This window comes from Blennius ocellaris (genome assembly GCF_963422515.1).
Source record: "Blennius ocellaris genome assembly, chromosome: 20".
In the NCBI taxonomy this organism is placed as follows: Eukaryota; Metazoa; Chordata; class Actinopteri; order Blenniiformes; family Blenniidae; genus Blennius; species Blennius ocellaris.
In genome coordinates, this window is record NC_137669.1 from 22,227,379 (window position 1) to 22,247,944 (window position 20,566).

The following is a 20,566-nucleotide window of genomic DNA, read 5'->3' on the forward strand; positions in this document are numbered from 1 at the left end:
ACTATAAAATACAATAGAATAGTAATAAAAGTAAAAAATAAAAATATAAAAATATCTGGGTATAAGACAAAGTAAAACACAGAACGGAACATGGGCACTTAGAAATAATCACGAGATAAAAGCAGGATAAATAAATAGTAAGGTGCAGTGGCAGAGCCATTAGAAGTAGGCATTATATAATAATAATAACAATAATACAGATAATAACAATGTGTAATAGTGTATAATACTCGTGTATTGTACTACTAACAATGGTAGCAATAATATAGCAATAATAATAATAATAATACCAATGGTAATAGTGTACTTGTACATGTATAAATATATGTATATGTACATGCAATATGCCATATGAAATATATGATATAATATAAGTATCAATGTAATTTAGTCCAGGTGGTGATTGAGGCTCTGACGGAGGGAGAAGAGTTAAAAAGTCTTATTCTTATAACTTTTAGGAATTGGGTTTAGTTCTGTCGGGCGTTTTGTCCCGACGTCTCGTATTTTCACATTGATCGCGTCCGACAGGATGTGGCGGTGACGAGGGAAAAGCAGAAGTTGAGTGACGTCACCGTGAAAAGGATCTACGATGAACGACGCTGTTAGATCTTTATTGTGTCTTTTACTCTTACGACAATCAACGCAACCTCTCGTGCAAATATTGTCCTTCCGTTGGGAAGAGTTCAGTCTTCTTGTTGTTTTCACACTTTTCCAGCTATCCACTCCATTTCGCTAGGTAGCTACTCGGGTTTCTAAGTCATTGTGAAATCTTTTTATTCTCCAGCGATATACCGGCCGTGGAACGATCATCACAGTGAAGAGCTCGCCAACGAGCAACAGCAACTAAAAAAAAAAAATGAAGCCGTAACCTTCAAACACAAGCAGGGCTTGTATTGGATGCATCATAAATGGCATTGACCTCGACCACAATGCTTTGGCTCCATCAACAGCGTAAAAAAAACCTTAAAACTTCAAGTTGGTAAGAACTCCAGAAAAATCACTTTTTCCTTGCTCGAGTCAATCTGCGAATAAAAAAAAGGCTGCTACTGCTGATCGCCTCCACTGCTTGTTTTCAATGATCTCTAAAAAAAAATCCCAACTGTTGCACTAATGCGAGTCCAGCAATGGAAATTCCATCTGACATTTATAGGGCGAAGTGATATTGACGTCTATTATTTGACTGCACGCAGCGATACGAAAGCCTCTTGTTTTCTTTATCAACTGCCTGCTGTATTTACTGAACACTAACGAGTGGGGAATAAACTAGCCGGCAGATAGCCAATAACCGTTAACTAGCGGGGGTAACCGTTCTCAATTAGGTTACCCCAGACCCCCGTTAGTACACGCTAAAGAGTAATCTTCCAGGAAACAAGGACGCGCACTTCTCCCCCCAAAAAAAGCCGAACTGAAGCTCTGAAATGTGATTACAGCTCGGGATCGACCTGCGGGATCCTATAGTGGCTGCCTCAAAACGGCTTATTGATCACACACACACACACACACACACACACACACGCGCGCACGCCTCCTCCTGTGTGCGTAAACTCGCAGATGTTTGTTTGCGTATCGACAAAAGAAAGCCAAAAGTGCAATTATGAAGCGAATTAGAGTTTTTCTATTCAAGGTTTGGCTTGAGTGCAAGATCGAAGGCTCTTTTCTGTCAAGCAGGTCTTCCGAACGACTGTTCCAGCTGAACGTCACGCGAGCACACACACACACACACACACACACACACACACCCACACACACACGTAAACGAAAGCCATATTTGTGCCGGCTCCTTTAAGATTGATTTTTTTTTTTTGACATGTGCTTAGCCTTGATATTTGCTTCTGTGAACACGTGTCTCCTTTTGTGATGGCGTGTTAACACCGGAGTCTGGTGGTAGAAGCATTTGCATTGAAATGTCAACAGCAACGTCGGAAAATATGTATTTACAGCAGCGACGTAAACAACAAGATTTATCTGATGGAGTTTCTCTGGTCTGCTGGTGAGATGCATGTTACCCCCTGCTGCTTTCAGTAAAGGAAGGGATACATAAACCGCAAGAGGAGGGTATACCCCCACCCTCCCCAATCCATCACAGGAAATGCTTACACGCTTCATGAAATTACCAATATATGTTGCGAGTGCACAGGCACACACAAGCGACACACAGCTTCGTGGGCTCTGTGGCTGATTAATTTCAGGGTTAACTGTGCCACAGCCACGAGCGACTGGAGGGAAACCGAACCGCGCGTTCACAGTCGGCTGCTTTCGGAGGGCCTACGCATGAGCGGACGTGACAAAATCTCACCAGACGCAGACGACTCTCCGGTGTCTTTATCCAGTCGTCTCCCACGACGCCGTCTCTTTCTGACAACGCGCAACCCGGAGCAGTGGCCGGTATCTTGAAACTGGTCTATTAATGGAGATCTGGAGCCTTCCCCCCCTCCGCCTCTTTCTAGGTCACACACTCTGACATAAAACTAATGTCCTGAGCAGTGTCACTGATGATGAGTCTCTCCTCCGCTGCCAATTCACCTCCTCACTACACTCCCGGGCGGCGCTGCTCGCTCACTCGCTCGCCCTCCTTCCTGTACTTTATTGCTCACACTCATCTATTCACTCTCACTCTCACGGCTCCTGTCCGTACGCTCTAATATATGGCTGGAGAATGTGTTTTAAGAGCCTTGGCGGTGGCGAGCAGATGGGAGGAGGGAGGCGAGTGTGTATAATATCACACGTTCCCTGAAAACCACACGAGCGGGTTTTACTCACACTTACATGCATGGAACAGCGGCTGGACGACGTGTTGGATAGACGAGAACCAAAAGGCGTCTTTGTGTCTATTTACATGCGTGTCTGCTTTCTACAAAGGAAAGTGTGTGTGTGCCTGAGAAAAGCAGGCCAAAATGTGTGTGTGTGTGTGTGTGTGTGTGTGTGTGTGTGTGTTGCGTGTTTGTCAGCTGTTGGCATGTCTTTGTTTGGGCAGATTTAATTCCCAGCCGCATGGCTTCGGCTCATTATTCATCAGGCATAGTGCTCCAAACCCTCTCCAGAGGGCTCGGCATGCTGGGAGATTAAACAACGCAAAACGAGCACGCACACTCACGCGCGTGCATACACGCGAGGGAACTCTGAAGACACACACACACACACACACGCTGCATTAGCAAAGCGCTGCCACGCACACTTAAACACAAACAGGAAGAGATATGTCAAACTGCTTTCATTCTGTCACTGTCAAACAAAGAGCCTATTGAGAGCTTTGTGACCAGAGGGTGAAAACGGAAACATTTACAACCTTGTACGACACGACGTACAACAATAACATTTAACGTCTCTGTTTCTGGAGCTCAGTCCCTCCTCCTCCACGCCGTTTTTTCTTTTTTTTTTTTTGCCTTCCCCTCCCCTCATCTCCAGCTCTTTATCTTCCCCCTCCTCCTGATTTCAATCTATCCCCATCAAACTCGGCCTCACACGCACACACACACACACACACACCCTAATGGAGTGTGTCAGTGTGCTCAGTGTCGGCTAAGCGTGCACTCAGAATTAAGAATTAATGCCGTGGTGCCACTTAATGCCCCAAAAGTCATTTGCAATGCACGGGCGCATGCACGCTCACGTGCATTTATGGCATTAAGTGAGACAAAGCCTTCACTCTCACGCTCCTCCCAGAATCCTATATATATATACATATATATATATATATATATACGAAAACCCAAAAGAGTGTGTTGTCACTTACACTGGAAGTAGAGTTCCTCGTCTCCCTCCTGAGAAGCTTTGCTGTAGCCGCATTGCCTGCAAAAGGTGAAGAAAGGAAGACAAGAGTTGTTGTTTTTTTATCAGACGCAAGTAAATACAAGCATCAGGTTGTGTTTATCTTACAACATAACTTGTTACATGAAATGTGCAGTAAGTGTCAGATGAGGGATAGTCAGAGTATTGATCGGTGAAAATTGCTCAGAAACGCCGCCGACGTGTTTGAAAAAGATCAGCAGCTGAATGGAAATCCTCTCTCGCACACACACACACACACACACACACACACACGCACACACATCGATAGCTGTGACATTGACATGCTATTACTGTTTCACCCCGAGTGAGTCTTTATGCAAGGTGGGAATAAACATCCACACGTGGGAATGAGCGCCGTATCCACGTATGTGCGCGCACGCCGTTATCTTCTCATCCGCCGCCACCGCGGGGGGTCTAAAGAGGAGTGAGCTCTTTTTGATCTCACGGCTGATGGCTTTTCGGCTTGGGAGAAAACTTGGGCCCGTTCCACACACACGCACACACACACACTGTCTACACACACACACGCTGTAAGTGACAGATTAAAAGGCGAGGGACGGTCTTCCTGGCCGGCCAGCGCCAAGCTTACTTGGATTAACGACTGAGGAAAGTATTGAGGGTCAAAATCTACAGAACTGCAGTGGGGTTTTTTTTCAGATAAACCGGGACGGTCGGGAGTTTTTAATTCTAAACATCTACCTTGGATACGTGGGGTCATACAGACGGCGGGGGCGCTTCCTCCACCAAAATGTGAAGGGAAATGGGCTTTTAATCATAATTAACGAGGTTGATGTCACATCCCATCTGCCCGCTAACGTAGGAACAATTAAATAAGAAGCATGTTTGAAGATAGTTTCCATGTTTAGGGCGGCGTGTGTGTGTGACTGCATGTGCACGCGCACATTTAACTGAAACATCACATTTGCCAGCCTATCTGCTGAGGAGGCCACGTGTTAATGTGGATGTCAGAATAGATCAGCACCTCACGGAGATCCTGCAGAGAGCCGTCTCGACCTCCATCGCATGCGTACATGTTTGTGTCATCGCCTGCTTATTTACACAAGTGTGTGTTAGGATGTAGTTTCCGATTAGAGAAATATCCCTCGTTTTGCACGTGCATGCTGCTGAGGCTTTTTCCGAGGCGTGGGGGGTGGTGGGGGGGGGCTGACGTATCGGTGAGCTCGTGCAGCAGCGGGGTCTGAGACAAGGTCAGCACCCTGTCTGTCACAACACGCCAGCAGACACATGCAACACAACTCCTCAGGGCAGGAGATATCAGACAGGAGAGGAGAGACAAGAATTAATAGATAAGGGAGCAAAAGCATCGGTGGGTGGGTGAGGGGGGGGGGGGGGGTGTTGGGGGTGCTACCGAGAGGAACAAGATGCAAGAGACCGAACGGGGTTGTGGAGGTGGAGGACTAAATGGGGAACATTGCAAGGGGAGAAGGGCAACGCCGGAGATAAATCAGTGAGGGGAAGAAAAAAAAAAAAAAAATTGAGCCGAGATGAAGAGGCAGAGGAAGTGAGGCTGTGAGTGAGAGGATAATTGTCGAGAGGAGAAGAGCAAGGGGAAAGAATTTGAAGAGGCGCGTTATATAGCCCATAAAGTACACGGCCGGGGGCAGGAGGAGGAGGAGGAGGAGGAGGAGGAGGAGGAGGAGGAGGAGGAGGAGGAGGAGGAGGAGGAGGAGGGGTAAAGCATGCACCATCAAGATTAAAGGACATTTGGGGAGTGAGTGTCAAGAGGCAAATGAGTCTCCCAGTGGGCAAGAGAACAAACTTCCTACTAACACACGACGGGATGTGTGGATTCAGGCCCCGTCTACACGACAACGCTTCACGTGAAAACGTTTTTACATTTCCGTCGCAAAAAAAAATTGTCACGTTTACACGCCAATGTTTTTAAAAAAAAAAAGGATCTCCGGTTACACGAAAATTGGTAGAAAAGCTGAAAACAACGTGGCGTTCATGTTGGGCCACTAGTGGGCGCCGATGTTTGTTTTTGTATTGAAACCAAACACACATGCGACGTGAAAACAATCGGCTGTAAACACTAACAACGGGAGAACACGGACGTTCCAGTGGACTGGCGAACCAAGTTGGATTGTTATTACAGGTGACTGTCAAAATAAAAGTACCAAGTCCCAGGAGAGTCTGGGACCGGGAGCCATGACACCACGGAGGAAATGTTGCTCTGATTGTTTGACTGAGCATGTGCAGAACTACTATTTACTCTGCCCGTGGTGTTTTCCGGTGTTTACGTGGAAAATGGAGCCCAAGTGTTTGAAGAAAGTCTCGTTTTCCCCGTTTTATCCGCAAAGCTCCACTTTGGGAGCCGTTTTCAAAAAAAACTGGGTTTTCAGTGGCACCGTTGTCATATAAACGGGGCCCAAAGCAAGAGAAGGAGCAAAAAGTAAATAAATAAAGAGAGAATCTGTAGAGAGTTTGCATGTTCTCCCTGTGCAGTTTACTACATACAGCATGTTTGAGGCTCTCAGACCCAGTTCACACAGTGAAAACGCAGCATTTTTGAGTTCTTGTTTCATATTTGCGCCACAAAATGTTGAAAATTACGTAGTTAGCATGTAATTTAAAACACACAATGCGTTCAGCAGAGAGTAACACACTATAAATACTACCAATGCGGAGAACATTCCAGTTGACAGACGACTAAGTCGGATTGTTACTACGGTGACGGTCAACTATAAAAACAAACAAGTCCAGGAGAAGACCTGACTGGGCGGAAAACATTGCTCTTGTTGTGCATCTAACTGAGCGTGTGCAGAAGAACTATTTACTACGGCTGTGGTGCGCATGCGCAGTAGCAGCGTTTCACCAAAGTTTTCCCTCTTTTCTATGGAGGGCTAGCCCTCTGGGGCCTGAAGCATTTTGTGCCGTTTTTCACTATAATTGATTTTTCCTTTATATCTCAGATATAAAATCCTTAAACCTTGCGCCTTTTTTTGCTGTCATTTTGTTCAGGACAACCTCATAAATGCATTTCTGAAGTATTGTCATCACTTTGGCATACTGTATTTAAACAGTGGATCTAAAAACACCATAAAATTACAAATTCGGGTGGTAAAAACATAGATTTATTGACTATAAAAGTCACAGACATGGTTAACGAATCATTTAGTTTACTTGTATAGTAAATCTAAACTATAATTAACTAAAATTTATCAAAACAGGACTGAAAAAACAGTTCTATACAGATATTTACAGTGAAATAAAAGCACTGTCTCAGGCGTTTTTGTAAAACTATTTATAAAAAGGTCACACATGTTTTTCCTCATATCTCCGCTTTTATTTGGGCGATCAACGTCATTTAAAAACGAGCTTGTAGTTTTATATCTGCACTTTCGACACGGATTGAAACACTGGACCAGACGACGCCGCGCTGTGACGCTACTGCCTTTTCATACGGTCATGTGACGAGGACGGGTAAGACACCCAAAACACTAAAACACTAGAGCTGAACCAAGCTAATATAGAACATGAATGGATGAATTTTACAAAATTAAAACAAAAAAAAACTACAAGGATTGGGGAGGGAGGAAATCAATTGGACAATTGGGAAGTAATGAAAGGAGAAGGATGGGGGGGGGGGGGGGGGGGGAGGAAAGGGGGAGTGCAGACATGCCAGTGTACCTGGGCATCAGCTGTGTGAAGGGAGGAAGAGGAGAAATAAGAGGAGGAGGAGGAAGAGTGGAGAAGGAGGTCGAGAGCAGCACCACGCTAGCAGGAGTTACATTGGAAGAGCCCGAGCAGACGCTGCTGGGAAGAGAACAAGGGAGGGGAGCGCCAGTGTCAATCCCGACTCGTCTCGTCACATTCAAACAACACAAGTCTGGACGGGATGGATGGACTGCGCTCAAAACCAATCATTCTTATCACCGGGAGTAACGGCGGCGCTGCCAGGAAAGCATGCAAACAAACAAACAACCCCTCCCACCACCCCCCCAAAAAAAGAAGAAGAAGCCTAACTTGAAAATGTCCACAGATCACATTCTCCACCCTGCGGCCTATTCTACCCTCTCAAGACGGGGATTTTGAGAATCGCGGGCCAATTTTTCAAATTTCACACTCCAGACGAGCCAGATGGCAGGAAGGAAGAGTGCGCGCGCCAAACACTGAAACTTTCAGCCGTATTCCGTCACTGTCAGCTTCATCAAATGTTCATTTCATCAAGATATTGGCAAGGCGCCCCCCCCGATAAATTGAATGAATGCAACCATGTTGGTAATTAAACCTGGATAAGGACACGCTCTCCTCTGGCTTTACCGCACAGCGAAGCCTTGATGATACGTACATATTGTATATTTCTGGTCTTTTTTCAGTCCGTCTGAAGATGTAAATCTTGGAAAAACTGTTCGGAAATGTTGGATTTCATTTCATTAAAAGGCTAAATTACTTAAAAAAGTGATATTTTATGCAAAAAAACAAGCATATATTTAATAAGGGCAATCAATTGCTTCATCTGTTTTTCTGTATTTACAGGCGAGGTGGAAAAAAAACACTTTTAACCTTTACGTAAGTACAAATAGCTGCAAAGGAGGTTTTAGTTAAAAGTACCGATTCATGTACTCATCCTATGTTTCATGAAAGCAACAAGCTTTGCGAGCTGAACCTCACGGCCAAATGTGCAGCTAGCGGCGTCACGTAACAATACAAAGAAGAAGAAAGGGACAAACACGAGGTTAGCTACAGGGAGAACGTTTGACCCGGGATCGTGTTCTGCGTTACGATGTCCCGCAGGAGGAAGAGAAAGTTTGCGGTTCTCACTGAGCAGACACTTCCACAGATCTGCTGATTTTAAGAACGCGCCACGTAGACGTGCCACAAGTCGAAGGTAAATAAATAAATAAATAATAATCACCTAATTTAGTCGACCGGCTGTTAAAAAGCACAGGTATGAAAATAATAAAGATTCATATGGCAGAAATACATCCAACATGTTATGACGCCACCTCGATTTCTAATCCGTCACAAGTTGTTTATCTTACCGGGATTAGTTTAGAAAATGCTAAATGACAATAACAGCAACATTTTCGGGTAGAAACACAAACGTTTTGTCGTGTTTCTGTGGTCCGTTTCCATGACGACGACGCTGGGAGCCACTTGAAAACGCAGCTTTTTGAAACCGCCTGACCGCTCCTGTAATAGTTGGTCTGCACATGCTCAGTAGATGAACAACAAGAACAAAGTTTCCTCCGTCGCGTCGTGACTCCCAGTCGACATTCTCCTAGTTTTATTTTGACAGTCACCATAAAATCAATCCAACCTGGTCGTCTGTCCACGAGAACGTCCGTGTTCTCCCATTGTTGATGTTCTCTGCTGTACGTGTGTGTGTGTGTGTGTGTGTGTGGCTTCATAAAAAAACAAAAACAAAGAGCAGCACCAACTAGTGGCTCAATGTGAAAACTACATCGTCTTTTACGGTTCTTCTATTTTCCGTAGAAATGGACAGTTTTGTCATTTTTAAAAAGTTGCCCTGTAAATGTGAAACTTTCCTGAAGGGAAAACCCAAAAAGCAAAGCGTTTTCACTTGAATTGTAGTCGTGTAAATGAAACAAGGCCTCAGAGTCGCTTAAAGGATTAAAGAGAGAGAACTTTGGAAAACACAGCAGAATACAGGAGTCAACCAGGCTGCAGGTCCTAAAAATATATGTGAAAGTATATGATGGGTGTTATTTTGATCGGTTGATTGACCTGAATTTGTTTCACAGCTTCTTGATACGAAGGTTTGTGTTTCTGACAAATATGACATATTGAACCTTTAAAACATTTTAATAATCCTCATAGCTGCCCACATGGAAAGAACCTATATAAACATATATGTTTTAATATAGGTTTTGATATAGATTTTTAATATATGTGACATATATAAAATTGCCCGTTTTCCTATATTATATGCACATATATGTACATGTATGTGTACACACATACGTGCATACAGGTACCTATATAGGTACACATATGCACATATATATGTGTGCATATATGCACCAATATGTTCTTCTTGCATAATTATTATTTTTTATTTATTTTTGCCAAAGTGAGATATGGGCTAAATATATATGTGGAAATAAAGGAGCAGTACAGGAGACCTATATGGCCTGTATATTCACATATATGCACCTCAATTTTGCCTATATGTGGCATATATATATATGCATATATGCAGCATGTATGCGCATATATGCAGGATATATATATTGTCATATATGTGCATATATATTGTCATATATGTGCATATATGCAGCATATATATTGTCATATATGTGCATATATGCAGCATATATGTGCATATAAACTGCTTATAGGTTTCATATATGCGCATATATGACAATATATGACTTATATAGGTTCTTTCCATGTGGGTGTCGTATATTTGCTGCATTTAACCACCAACAGATTATCAGACACTCACAAGTTTTCACCTTTGAAGACATGATTAATTCATTAAAAGTACAATGGAGACAAGTTTAGATCAGAATAAAAGCTTTTAGTGCAAAAACAGTTTTGTGACTGAATGAATATGACAAAAAAAAAAAAAAAAAGCAGATGTAGATTTATCCTTTTTCTTGGACACCAAGAGGTTAACAAAAATATCTTGTAATGTGGAGAAAAGGAGAAAAAGGCCGGCTTTTAAGCAGAAATCAATACTTGGCAGGAGAGTTGTGAGTGGACGAGGCGGTGAAGCTTTGAAATCCTTCCAGCTCCGTGACACCTGCTCCTCCACTCCACATCCCCCCCCCCCCCCCCCTCCTCCTCCCCCCCCCTCCTCCCCCCCCTCCCCCCTCGGGCCGGACCACAGAGCTTCCTTCATACAGGAGATGAAGACGTCATTCTTCTGGGGTCACTTCCGGGTCACGGCTCACAAAAGGAGCGCTCGATTTGAATATCAGATAAGGCTTTAATTAAAAAAAGTTAAAGCCTTTTTTTTACCTGAAATCTTGGATATGAAATCTAATATCATTAGGTTTTTATTTTGTTAACTTTTACTTTTAATATTTCTTGTATTATTTGTTATTATTATTATTATTATAACCTTTTGTCTTTGCTGTTTACTACTCTCTCTATGTTCTTTCCTAGCTACTTCATAACACATATGTTTGTGTGTGTGCGTGTAATTATTTTTTTTTTTCATAATTTGTTTTTAAAATTTTGGTAACTATTTAATTGTAATTTTTGCAACCTTTCACGTTGCGTGTGTATGTGTGAGTATGTGTAAATACTTTTTTTTTTTCTTATTATTATTGGGGGGGGGGGGGGGGTGTGGGAGGGGAAAAAACAAACAAAAAAAAAACAAATCAAAAACAAGCAAGAGTAACTACCCTTGTTTCCTGTCACCTGTGTGTACAATCAATGTGCTTGACAAATAAACATGTAAAAAAAAAAAATAAAAAAATAAGACATTCTCAAAGTCGACGGCGGAATGGCAACTTTTACATTTTAAAACAAGACGTCTGGTTTTTCCTCTCAGACATGAAAGCACTGATGTGTCGAAGATAGCCGGTCGACTCCGCTGCTGAGCCGGAGACCTTTTCTCTCCGGCTTAGCGCCATCTCTCCCCTGCATCTCAATTTTCTCCCCCCCCGGATCCCGCGTTTTGTCACGGTGTCACCAAGTGTCACCGCGCCGACCAAATGACCCTCAGCTTTAATTTCCTGCTTCTGCCTTTCTTCTTGATCTCCTCCTCGTCTCCTTGCTCCCCCGACAACTCGTGACTCACTCGCCAAAAGATGCTCGCGCACACACACACACACACACACACACACACACACACATATACACACACACACATATACACACAGCGATGCTGTGAGGAGTAAACAATCCCTGCACTGACCAGTCAAGCCTGGGCTTCCTGGAGAATGTTTGGGCAATGCCCTGGAACTGTGGCTCCATCAGACGCTGTCAGGCACCAATGGATTCTCTGTGTGTGTGCATGTGTGTGACCGCGTGTGTGGAAGTGATACCATACAGCCCCGGAATGAGGTTTCAAACAGAAGAAAATACCAACTAATCACTGGTTTTTTTAAAAAATTTGCTCCAGTATTTTCCTTTCATCTTTTAAAGCCCATCCTAAAAGACATTTTACTCTCAGATTCCTTTGGGTTTTATTGTGATCTGTACATGTGTTGCCCGTTTACACAACAACGTTTAATTAAGAATTGCTGGAAACAGTGTAGTGAGCATGCCAGGCCACAAGTCGGCGCTGTAACGCTAACGCTAACGCTAACGCTAACTCACCTTTCTCTTTCGATCGGGGGGGGGTTTGGCCGGACTGGAGCCTGTTGCAGGCCTGATGTGTGTGGTTCTTTATTTAGCACGTCTATAAGTTAGCATATTGCTAACTATGTGGTTCTAACTGGATATATACATTGCGATTGAGGATTTATTCAATTGTCCATCTGGTTTGTTGCATCACTCTTATCCCACTATGTGTTTACTGAAGATGTCCAGAAAACTGGAATGCAGATTACTACTTTTATTTACATTTTTTCATTTTTGCTTCTTTATGTTTCCTTCGTCCTGAAAATAAAAAGACGCCCTTTCAGACTGTAGTTTACCTATTCACTAAGCGGGGGAGAGGAAAAAAATCGTGAATGACTCGTGAAGAGGAGAGACATTGCGAAAAAATCACGAGTTTTCGTAACGTCAGACAAAGCAGCATGACCTTGCGAGGAATAAGTCAAGAATGGCGGCGAACAAATGTCTTCTGGGTTTTGCTTTCCACTCACTTTGTCTGAGGGCTTTACAAAGCAGCCCTACATACTGTACATCTGCGTGGCTTCACCGCGTCCAACGCCCTCAGGAGTGTGTGTGTGTGTGTGTGTGTGTGTGTGCTGTGGCTCTCATTTGCATGTGTGTGTGAGCGACGTAACGGAGACCCTCCAGCCAGAGCTGGGAACCCGTCCTCTTTGCAAAAACACAGACATGGTAATTGAGGCATCAAAACCATTCCGTCTTTGTCTCCATGCAAAACATGGAGGGCGAGTTAATGGTCCAGTGGCTGTGAACAATGGGGACCACTCGCCATGAATGCACTGATGCAAATAGAGGAGGAAAAAAAATAAAAAAAGATAAGCAGGGTTGCTCGTTGTGTAGACGATCATGCCTTTCATCATTTAAATACTGGTGTGCATGGTGATGTGTGTTCACGTAACCCCATCTGCAGTCCACTCCAGCCAAATCTTTGATTCTCCCCGCCGTTCCCAAAAGGTTTTCCGTCCACACGGGAAACACCTGCGTCCACATGACACCGTGGAGAAAAAAAAAAACTACTCAAAATGATGCAGTGCATAGCCCCGGCCTCTAGGTGGTGCTGTGACACCGCCTACACCGAAAATGGGGGGGAAGACGACACGGAGCATGCAAAAAAAAAAATGGAGAAATCGACAAATCTAATGTCTGACCTTGATAAACCAAATGGCATCAGTAGCTTCTGCAGCTCGACCCGGAAGCATATCGTTCGTATTGTTTTTTTAAGTGACGTCGCTGGGTTATCGGGGTCAAGAGGTGGGGGTGATGACATCATCATTTTCAGAAAATGTGCGTCTTGCTCATCCATACATCAGTGCCCAAGCGATGTTTTCAAATTTTCTCCACGTCTTCAGGCTCCCAAAACGCGGCGCCCCGTGGACGATTGGCCCCAAAAAACGACGCGGTCACACGAAACGGCGTGTGCCGTGTGGGCGGGGCCTGATATCAGAGGGTAAAAAGGCTGAACCTCCATGGTGTTTAACGACGCGTCGTACTCACCGAAAATGCTACTTTTTTTTTTTTTTTTTTTGTAGAAAACAGCTCCCAAGGTGGAACTTTATAAAAATGGCCCGTCTCCACGGAGACCTTGGAAACGGCCGCTCCCGCGCACGCAACGCCGCGGCCGTACGGCGCCGCCGTGAATGGATGGATCCCATTTCCACACCTGGCTGACTTCATCATTGTGCGGCTTTGCGCGGAGCTGGCGGATCTCTGACGCCTCGCCGTCCTCAGACAGATATGTCAGGTGACCCTGTGGTTTAATGGCCTGCTTCGGCTTGTCAGACTGAGAGGCAGCAGCCGTGAAGCTATCCGTGTGTGTGTGTGTGTGTGTGTTTGTGAGTGTGTGGTGGGGGGGGGGGGGGGGGGGGGGGGGAGGATGCACAACAAACAATTGCCTCCGTATAAATAAAAAAGGAAAAAAAAATCCCCCTGGTCAGACATCACCTGTCAAGTCAAATGGAAAAGATGTTGGCGCTCTCAGCAAAAATGAACTCCCCTCAATTCATCAGCTCCGCTGAATAAAACATGTAAATACATGATGTGATACACAATAACGATTCGGCTCTCACATCGGGAACCTGTTTACCGCTAAACAGTCGGGGGGGTTTGAGCGCGGCAGGTTTGGTTATGGAGTGTTATGTTTGTCTGCGGTGTCCATCATACTCCGCCGGATCACCGCCGGCACTGATTGGCGAGATGGCGCCGCAGCGACGTCGCCGCCGTCTCCGGGAAACCATGCAACAGAGCCGACTAACCGCCTGCGACCCCCCCAAAAAAACCGGAATGTACATGTTGAGCTTCCCTTACACGTGTTTTCACACACAAGGTACGGGCGAAGTGCTGCAGCCTCCTCCCATGCTCTGGAATCCTAACGCAAAGCAATACGTGCATCTTTGCATGCTGAACTGCTGTTCGTAGTGGAACGCTGTGGTTTTTCAGTACTTTTAGGACTCCGAGGACAAAAAAAGAATTTAACATGCATTAGAAATTTACACCTGATGTGTAAAATATCAGTATTGTCATGAATCTGTGATACACGTCACTACGTTCTACTGCTCATTAATCATTTACCGCTATTTGTTTCCAAAATTCCAAAAAGTATAGTGAGGAATTTTACTGTTTCTACAACTGATATATTTTATTCCGACTAATAATGTCTGTTGATGAGGTGAATTTTTTCAAATATTTATTGATGGAAGTTGATTTTGGAAAATATGGCACGTCAATTATAAGTCACAGGAACCGGAATTAATTTAAGGAATCAAATTTGAAATGCTGCATCTTAATTAGGATAAATGGGAAGGTCAGAAAAAAGAAATGTGCTTTAAATAACGTTTCAAGTGAAAACGCACCGGAAACGTTTTTACATGTGGCTAAAAAGCTGAAAATTATGACATTTTTATGTTGGGCCACATGTTGTTGTTGTTGTTGTTGTTGTTGTTGTTGTTGTTGTTGTTGTTGTTGTTGTTGTTGTTGTTGTTGTTGTTGTTGTTGTTGTTGTTGTTGTTGTTGTTGTTGTGTTCCAGGTGAACGATGAAATGAATGGAGGAGAAAGTGGACTGGGAGTCACTGGAGGCAAACAATGTTGTTATAGTTCACGTACTGAGCATGTGCAGAAGAGTTGTTTACTACGTCAGAAAAGTTGCCATGGCGACGAGGAGCATTTAAAAAAAAAAAAAAAAGTTCCACCCGTGGAGCCGTTGTCAATCGGTTGCATTCTCACTGACTCCGAACGGCGTTGTCGTGTAAACGGACCCCCGGGTAACGCAACGGAAGCTTTTTTTGCATTTTCACTTGAAAACTGGGCTTTTTTTCGCCAACGTGACCTACAAACTTCTCACTTCTTAAAACTGGGAAACTGCAGTTTGATGGCTCCACAGCTCAGATGAGTTCAGCGACCTTGTAGATGAATAAAACATTCATTGTACATTCATTGCATTCATATTTCAGGTGATGACGTGCAAGCAGATGGATGTTCAATTGTTTAGTGACAAACCACTTTCTGAAAAAACAAAAGCAAAACAACAAAAAAAAAAATCGGTAACATTTTATAATAACTATCCGTTATAAGTAGTTAATAAACCATTAATAGCCATTAGTTAATGAGTTATACATTGCTTGTTGAATATTTGTTTTATTATTATTATTATTTATTATATTATACAGTTTATTAAGGATTTATAACTGCCTTATAGATTGGTAATAGATCATTTAAAGCTGTATTCCCCAAAATTACATGTCAACTGTATGTTAATGATTTATAACTATACCTTATAAACTAGCAATAAATCATGAATAAGTCATTAGTAAACTACTTACTAATGACTTGTTAAGTATCAGTTAATACTTTATATACATTATTAGGACGTTATTCTAAAGTTGCAACTATTCCTCATTTACTAACTGTTAGTTAGTAATGTATATAAAGTATTAACTGATATTAACAAGTCATTAGCAAGTAGTTTACTAATGGCTTATTCATGATTTATTGCTAGTTTATAAGGTATAGCTATAAATCATCAACATACAGTTAACATGTAATTTTGGGGAATACAGCTTTAAATGATCTATTACCAATCTATAAGGCAGTTATAAATCCTTAATAAACTGCTAGCAAATATTCAACAAGCAATGTATAACTCATTAACTAATGGCTATTAATGTTTATTAACTACTTATAACGGATAGTTATTATAAAGTGTTACCAAAAAATCCAAAATCAAATAATGAACACTATCCTGATGGCAATAGGAACAAAGGGGAGTAAAACAATCAGTGGTTCGTGCGCACGCAGAAGAGGTAAAATAAATATATTAGTTTTCGCGTGTCAGCTGTTCCACAAGTGACACCACTTTAACCTCTCATCTCTTTGTTGTTTTAACATTTCTCTCTTCACTGTGTTGAAACTAATTAGACAGCAAAGAACTAAAGACCCCCAAGCCAAAAAAAAAAAAAAAAAAAAAGATCAAAGAAGGTTTTGACCCTGCCAACGTTCCCCTCTCGGTGCAGGCGGCGCCGTCATCGCACTGCCGTCTTCACGCCGCGCATTATCGTGACGGGAGACTGTGTAGTCGCATCCATTCTCACACACTCCTTTCAACAGAGGCTCGCCTCTTATCGATGGATTACTATAATCTGGATTACGACGGGCGTAGCGTGTGACAGTTGATTCAATACGTCATTAAGACTATGGTTGTGTGGAGTGTTTGTACACATGAGCGTGGAAGCGTGTGCTCATGTTACACGGGGGGGGGGGGGGGGCTTTAGAGCGAGGGAACAGGCAGAATGAGCCACAGGAAGAGGATAATGGATTACTCAAGTGTCTGCGCGTTTTTTTGCCCGTGTGCTCATATCTACCTCCTCCAGATGAGCAGTCCAATTCCCATTGAGAGCAGCATGATGAGGGCGGCCACAGACACCACAACAATGATCACCACCGGACTCTGCTCGCTGGATGCCAGGGCCACTGGGGGGAGAACAAGGCGTGCGTCACACACCGGGAACAAAGCGCAATAAGCAACAGATCAATTAACACGCAGGCAAATTACATACATCAACATTTGACGTGGTAGGAGTCCTTCACACTCTACATAGAATATATGGACATTGAAAAGCTGGTGCCTTGCTGTGAGTGTGTATGGTACACACTCTGTGTGCTGAATTGTGTTTTAATGTACCCCAGTGAGGACACTTGTCACCATTGTCACAACTAACGGGGGTCGTAGAATATTAAAACCCTCTGGGCCCTGAAGCATTTTGTGCCGTTTTTCCCACTACAATTGATTTTTCCTTTATATCTCAGATATAAAATCCTTAAACCTTGCCTTTTTTGGTGTCATTTTGTTCAGGACAACCTCATAAATGCATTTCTGAAGTAATTTCATCACTTTGGCATACTGTATTAAAACAGTGGATCTAAAAACACCATAAAATTACAAATTCGGTTGGTAAAAACATAGATTTATTGACTATAAAAGTCACAGACATGGTTAACGAATCATTTAGTTTACTTGTAAAGTAAATCTAAACTATAATTAACTAAAATTTATCAAAACAGGACTGAACAAACAGTCCTATACAGATATTTACAGTGAAATAGAAGCACTGCCTCAGGCGTTTTTGTAAAACTATTTACAAAAGGTCACATGTTTTTCCTCATATCTCCGCTTTTATTTGGGCGATCAACGTCATTTAAAAACGAGCTTGTAGTTTTATATCTGCACTTTCGACACGGATTGAAACACTGGACCAGACGACGCCGCGCCGTGACGCTGCTGCCTTTTCAGACGGTCACGTGACGAGGACGCACCGGTGCGTCCACAGGCCCCATGAGGGTTAGAATAATATCCGCCATGACATCACGACTACAGTTGACGTGAACGACTTTGGGTTGGGGTCAGTCTGGGTCTGCAGCTCCAGTGGGGTGTCCCTCGTCTGCAGTGATCGGCGTCCGTCCAACTGGTGGAGGGAAGGATTCCTGCTAAACAAGGTTCATTGGTGAACCAGGTCTCATTGTGGGGGCGTTGGAAGGCAAGGTTCCCCGATGAACGTCTTCCCCGGGAAGACTTATCTGAAGACTTCGGAGACATCGGAGGGGTGATCCTGGCGTAGAAATATGTACAGCCAGATTTCATGAAGGAGCTTCCAAAATGTCTTCAAACACTTGCAGAAGTTTCAAATTATTTTTGGGGAAAATCAGTCTGTCGTGCAGTTTCTTTAATTTTGAATTGGATTTTATTTTTAAAACTCGTCTTAAAACCCATTTTTATTCTTTGGCTTTTACCTCGGTGTGAGACTCTGCTCTGGTTATAGTGCCTTCGTTTTTGATTTTTTTAATTGTTTTAACTTTTTATGTTTTGTTTATTGTTTTATCATCTGATTGTTTTTATTGCTTTAACTTTTTTATTGTTTTAATGTTTTTATTTTGCCTCTCATATTTGTATTTCAATGTACAGCACTCTGTCTCAGCTACGGCTGCTTAAAGCGCTTTATAAAAAAAGTTGAGTTGAGTTGAGGTTATTGGAATTGGCAAGTACAAGAACTAGCCAAAGAGCCACGAGAACGTCAGGGTGTCGTTTTTTCAATGGTCAGGAATCCTCAATGTGTCCTGCTTAACTGCCGCCCGACTGTTTTCTACGTGGTTGTAGATGATAAAATGTCTTTAACTATGAAATGCCATGCCGTGTGGCACACATACGAATTCCACATGAGTTTCCACCCACACGTTTCTGGGACGTCAGAATTCTTCTTGCAAGACTCATTTGACTAACGCGAAGCACCAATTCAGTCTGAGTCATTGCTGATTTGTGTTCCGTCACATGACGCATGTTGTTTACAACACGCCGCAGTCCTCTGGAACGTTTTTTTTTTGCGCCACCGCGTCGTCGGGTAGCGAGGCTGAGACGCACGGTGGCTCCAGGGACGAAATGTCAACTTGCACAGAGAAGAACCGTTTCACAGCTTTCCGGCCAAATCGTCAACCTTCTCACGAAGCCGTCACGTCGCCGTGCCTCCCTATCTCTGTCGCGCCGGCGGCGTCAAGAGGAGGGGCCGGAGTGTAAGTGAGGAGGAGGAGGAGGAGGAGGAAGAGGAGGAGGAGGAGGAGGAGGCGTGAAACGGCTACTCACATTCGCCAAGCGTCTGCAGCTCCAGGGGGGCGCTGTACGCCCCGTAGTCGATGGGTGGCGAGGAGGAGGAAGACGAGGAGGAGGAGGAGGAGGAGGAAGAGGAGGAGGGAGCGGAGGAGGACGAGGAGGACGACGAGACGGAGGAGGAAGACGAGAGGGGCGAGGAAGACAAGGACGAGGAGGGGGCCGGCGTGGAGAAGGGGCGGATGAGGAAGACGTATGTGGTGCCGGGTTTAAGGTTGTTGACGCTAATCCGCGTTGCAGAAGTCTTCACAGTGGAGTAACTCTGATCCTTTTGTTCCTGCGGAGACAGAGAGCAGAAGTGAGAAACGGAGGACGGGGGGGGGGGGGGGGGGAGGAGGAGGAGGAGGAGAGAGACGAGGAGGTGGAATCCATTTGCGAGACGACTTGCGAGGAGACGGTTGGTAACAGATTCGAGGGTTTCTGGTTTATTGTTTCACTCACTGGGAGCTTCAAAGTGTCAGGCTGGCAGGCCAAGGTGGGAAGTCGCACTCTTCCCATTCAACTCACACGCGGATGATGAAAAAAAGTATTACTCTACAATGTGAAAATAAATTGTGAAATATCCAGAGAGGAATGAACATCTGACCCTCTTCATCAGTGAAGTATTTAGACGTCAACTGATGGAGCTTCAGGTAAACTTCAAGGTAGGGGTAAGAAAAATGTGATATTTGTGTGAAAAACAAAGTCCTGAAGAATGAAAATGCACAATTTATCTCTGGAAATACATTAAAACACGAAGGCCGTTGCTGGGCTAATCCCCCGCCGGAGGGCTTTATATTTTCTCACAAAGCCAGCTCTAAGGCAGCACACTTGGTACACTAGAGGGTGTTCCATGGGTCCTAGTACATAATTATGTAGAATCTGAAAGGTCTTCTTCATAAGCTATGTCAAAATACGTCTCCAGAGCCCAAAAGGTGTTTTTTATGCACTTAGTGACCCTGTGACCTGATATGCAAATTAGGTCATGGTCACCATGGTGCCCCTTCTCCCCAGGTGGAGTGTCCATGTGTGAAGTTTGGTGACTGTGGGCCCAGGAACTGCTGAGAAATGAGGAGAAATGTTTATATGAAAATACATGTATTGTGCAACCATGACGAGCAAACTTCAGACCCTACCGATCTTCAAGGTCAAGGTCAGGTCACTTGGTATGCTGGAGGGTGTCCCCAGAGTACTAGTAGGTGTGTACAAAATTTCAGAGCCCTAGCTCAAAAACCTAGGCCTCCAGAGCCCAAAATGTGTTTTTAAGCACTTCGTGACCCTGTGACCTACTTAATATGCAAATTAGGTCAAGGTCACCATAGTATCCCTTCCCCCTCTGAGATGTATCCACATGTGAAGTTTGGCCACTGTGG

The 20,566-nt window shown here is 43.8% G+C and overlaps 1 protein-coding gene across 1 annotated transcript in view; it reads right to left on the reverse strand.

Annotated features, from left to right (window-relative positions):
• Positions 1–20,566, reverse strand: part of epha10 (EPH receptor A10) — a gene marked incomplete at both ends in the record, with an annotated part of 221,563 nt that overhangs the window by 22,707 nt on the left and 178,290 nt on the right. The window contains 4 exon segments of the mRNA XM_080515523.1: positions 3,734–3,789; positions 7,441–7,566; positions 16,921–17,029; positions 19,191–19,491. Coding sequence (XP_080371649.1) covers positions 3,734–3,789; positions 7,441–7,566; positions 16,921–17,029; positions 19,191–19,491 — 592 coding nt within the window.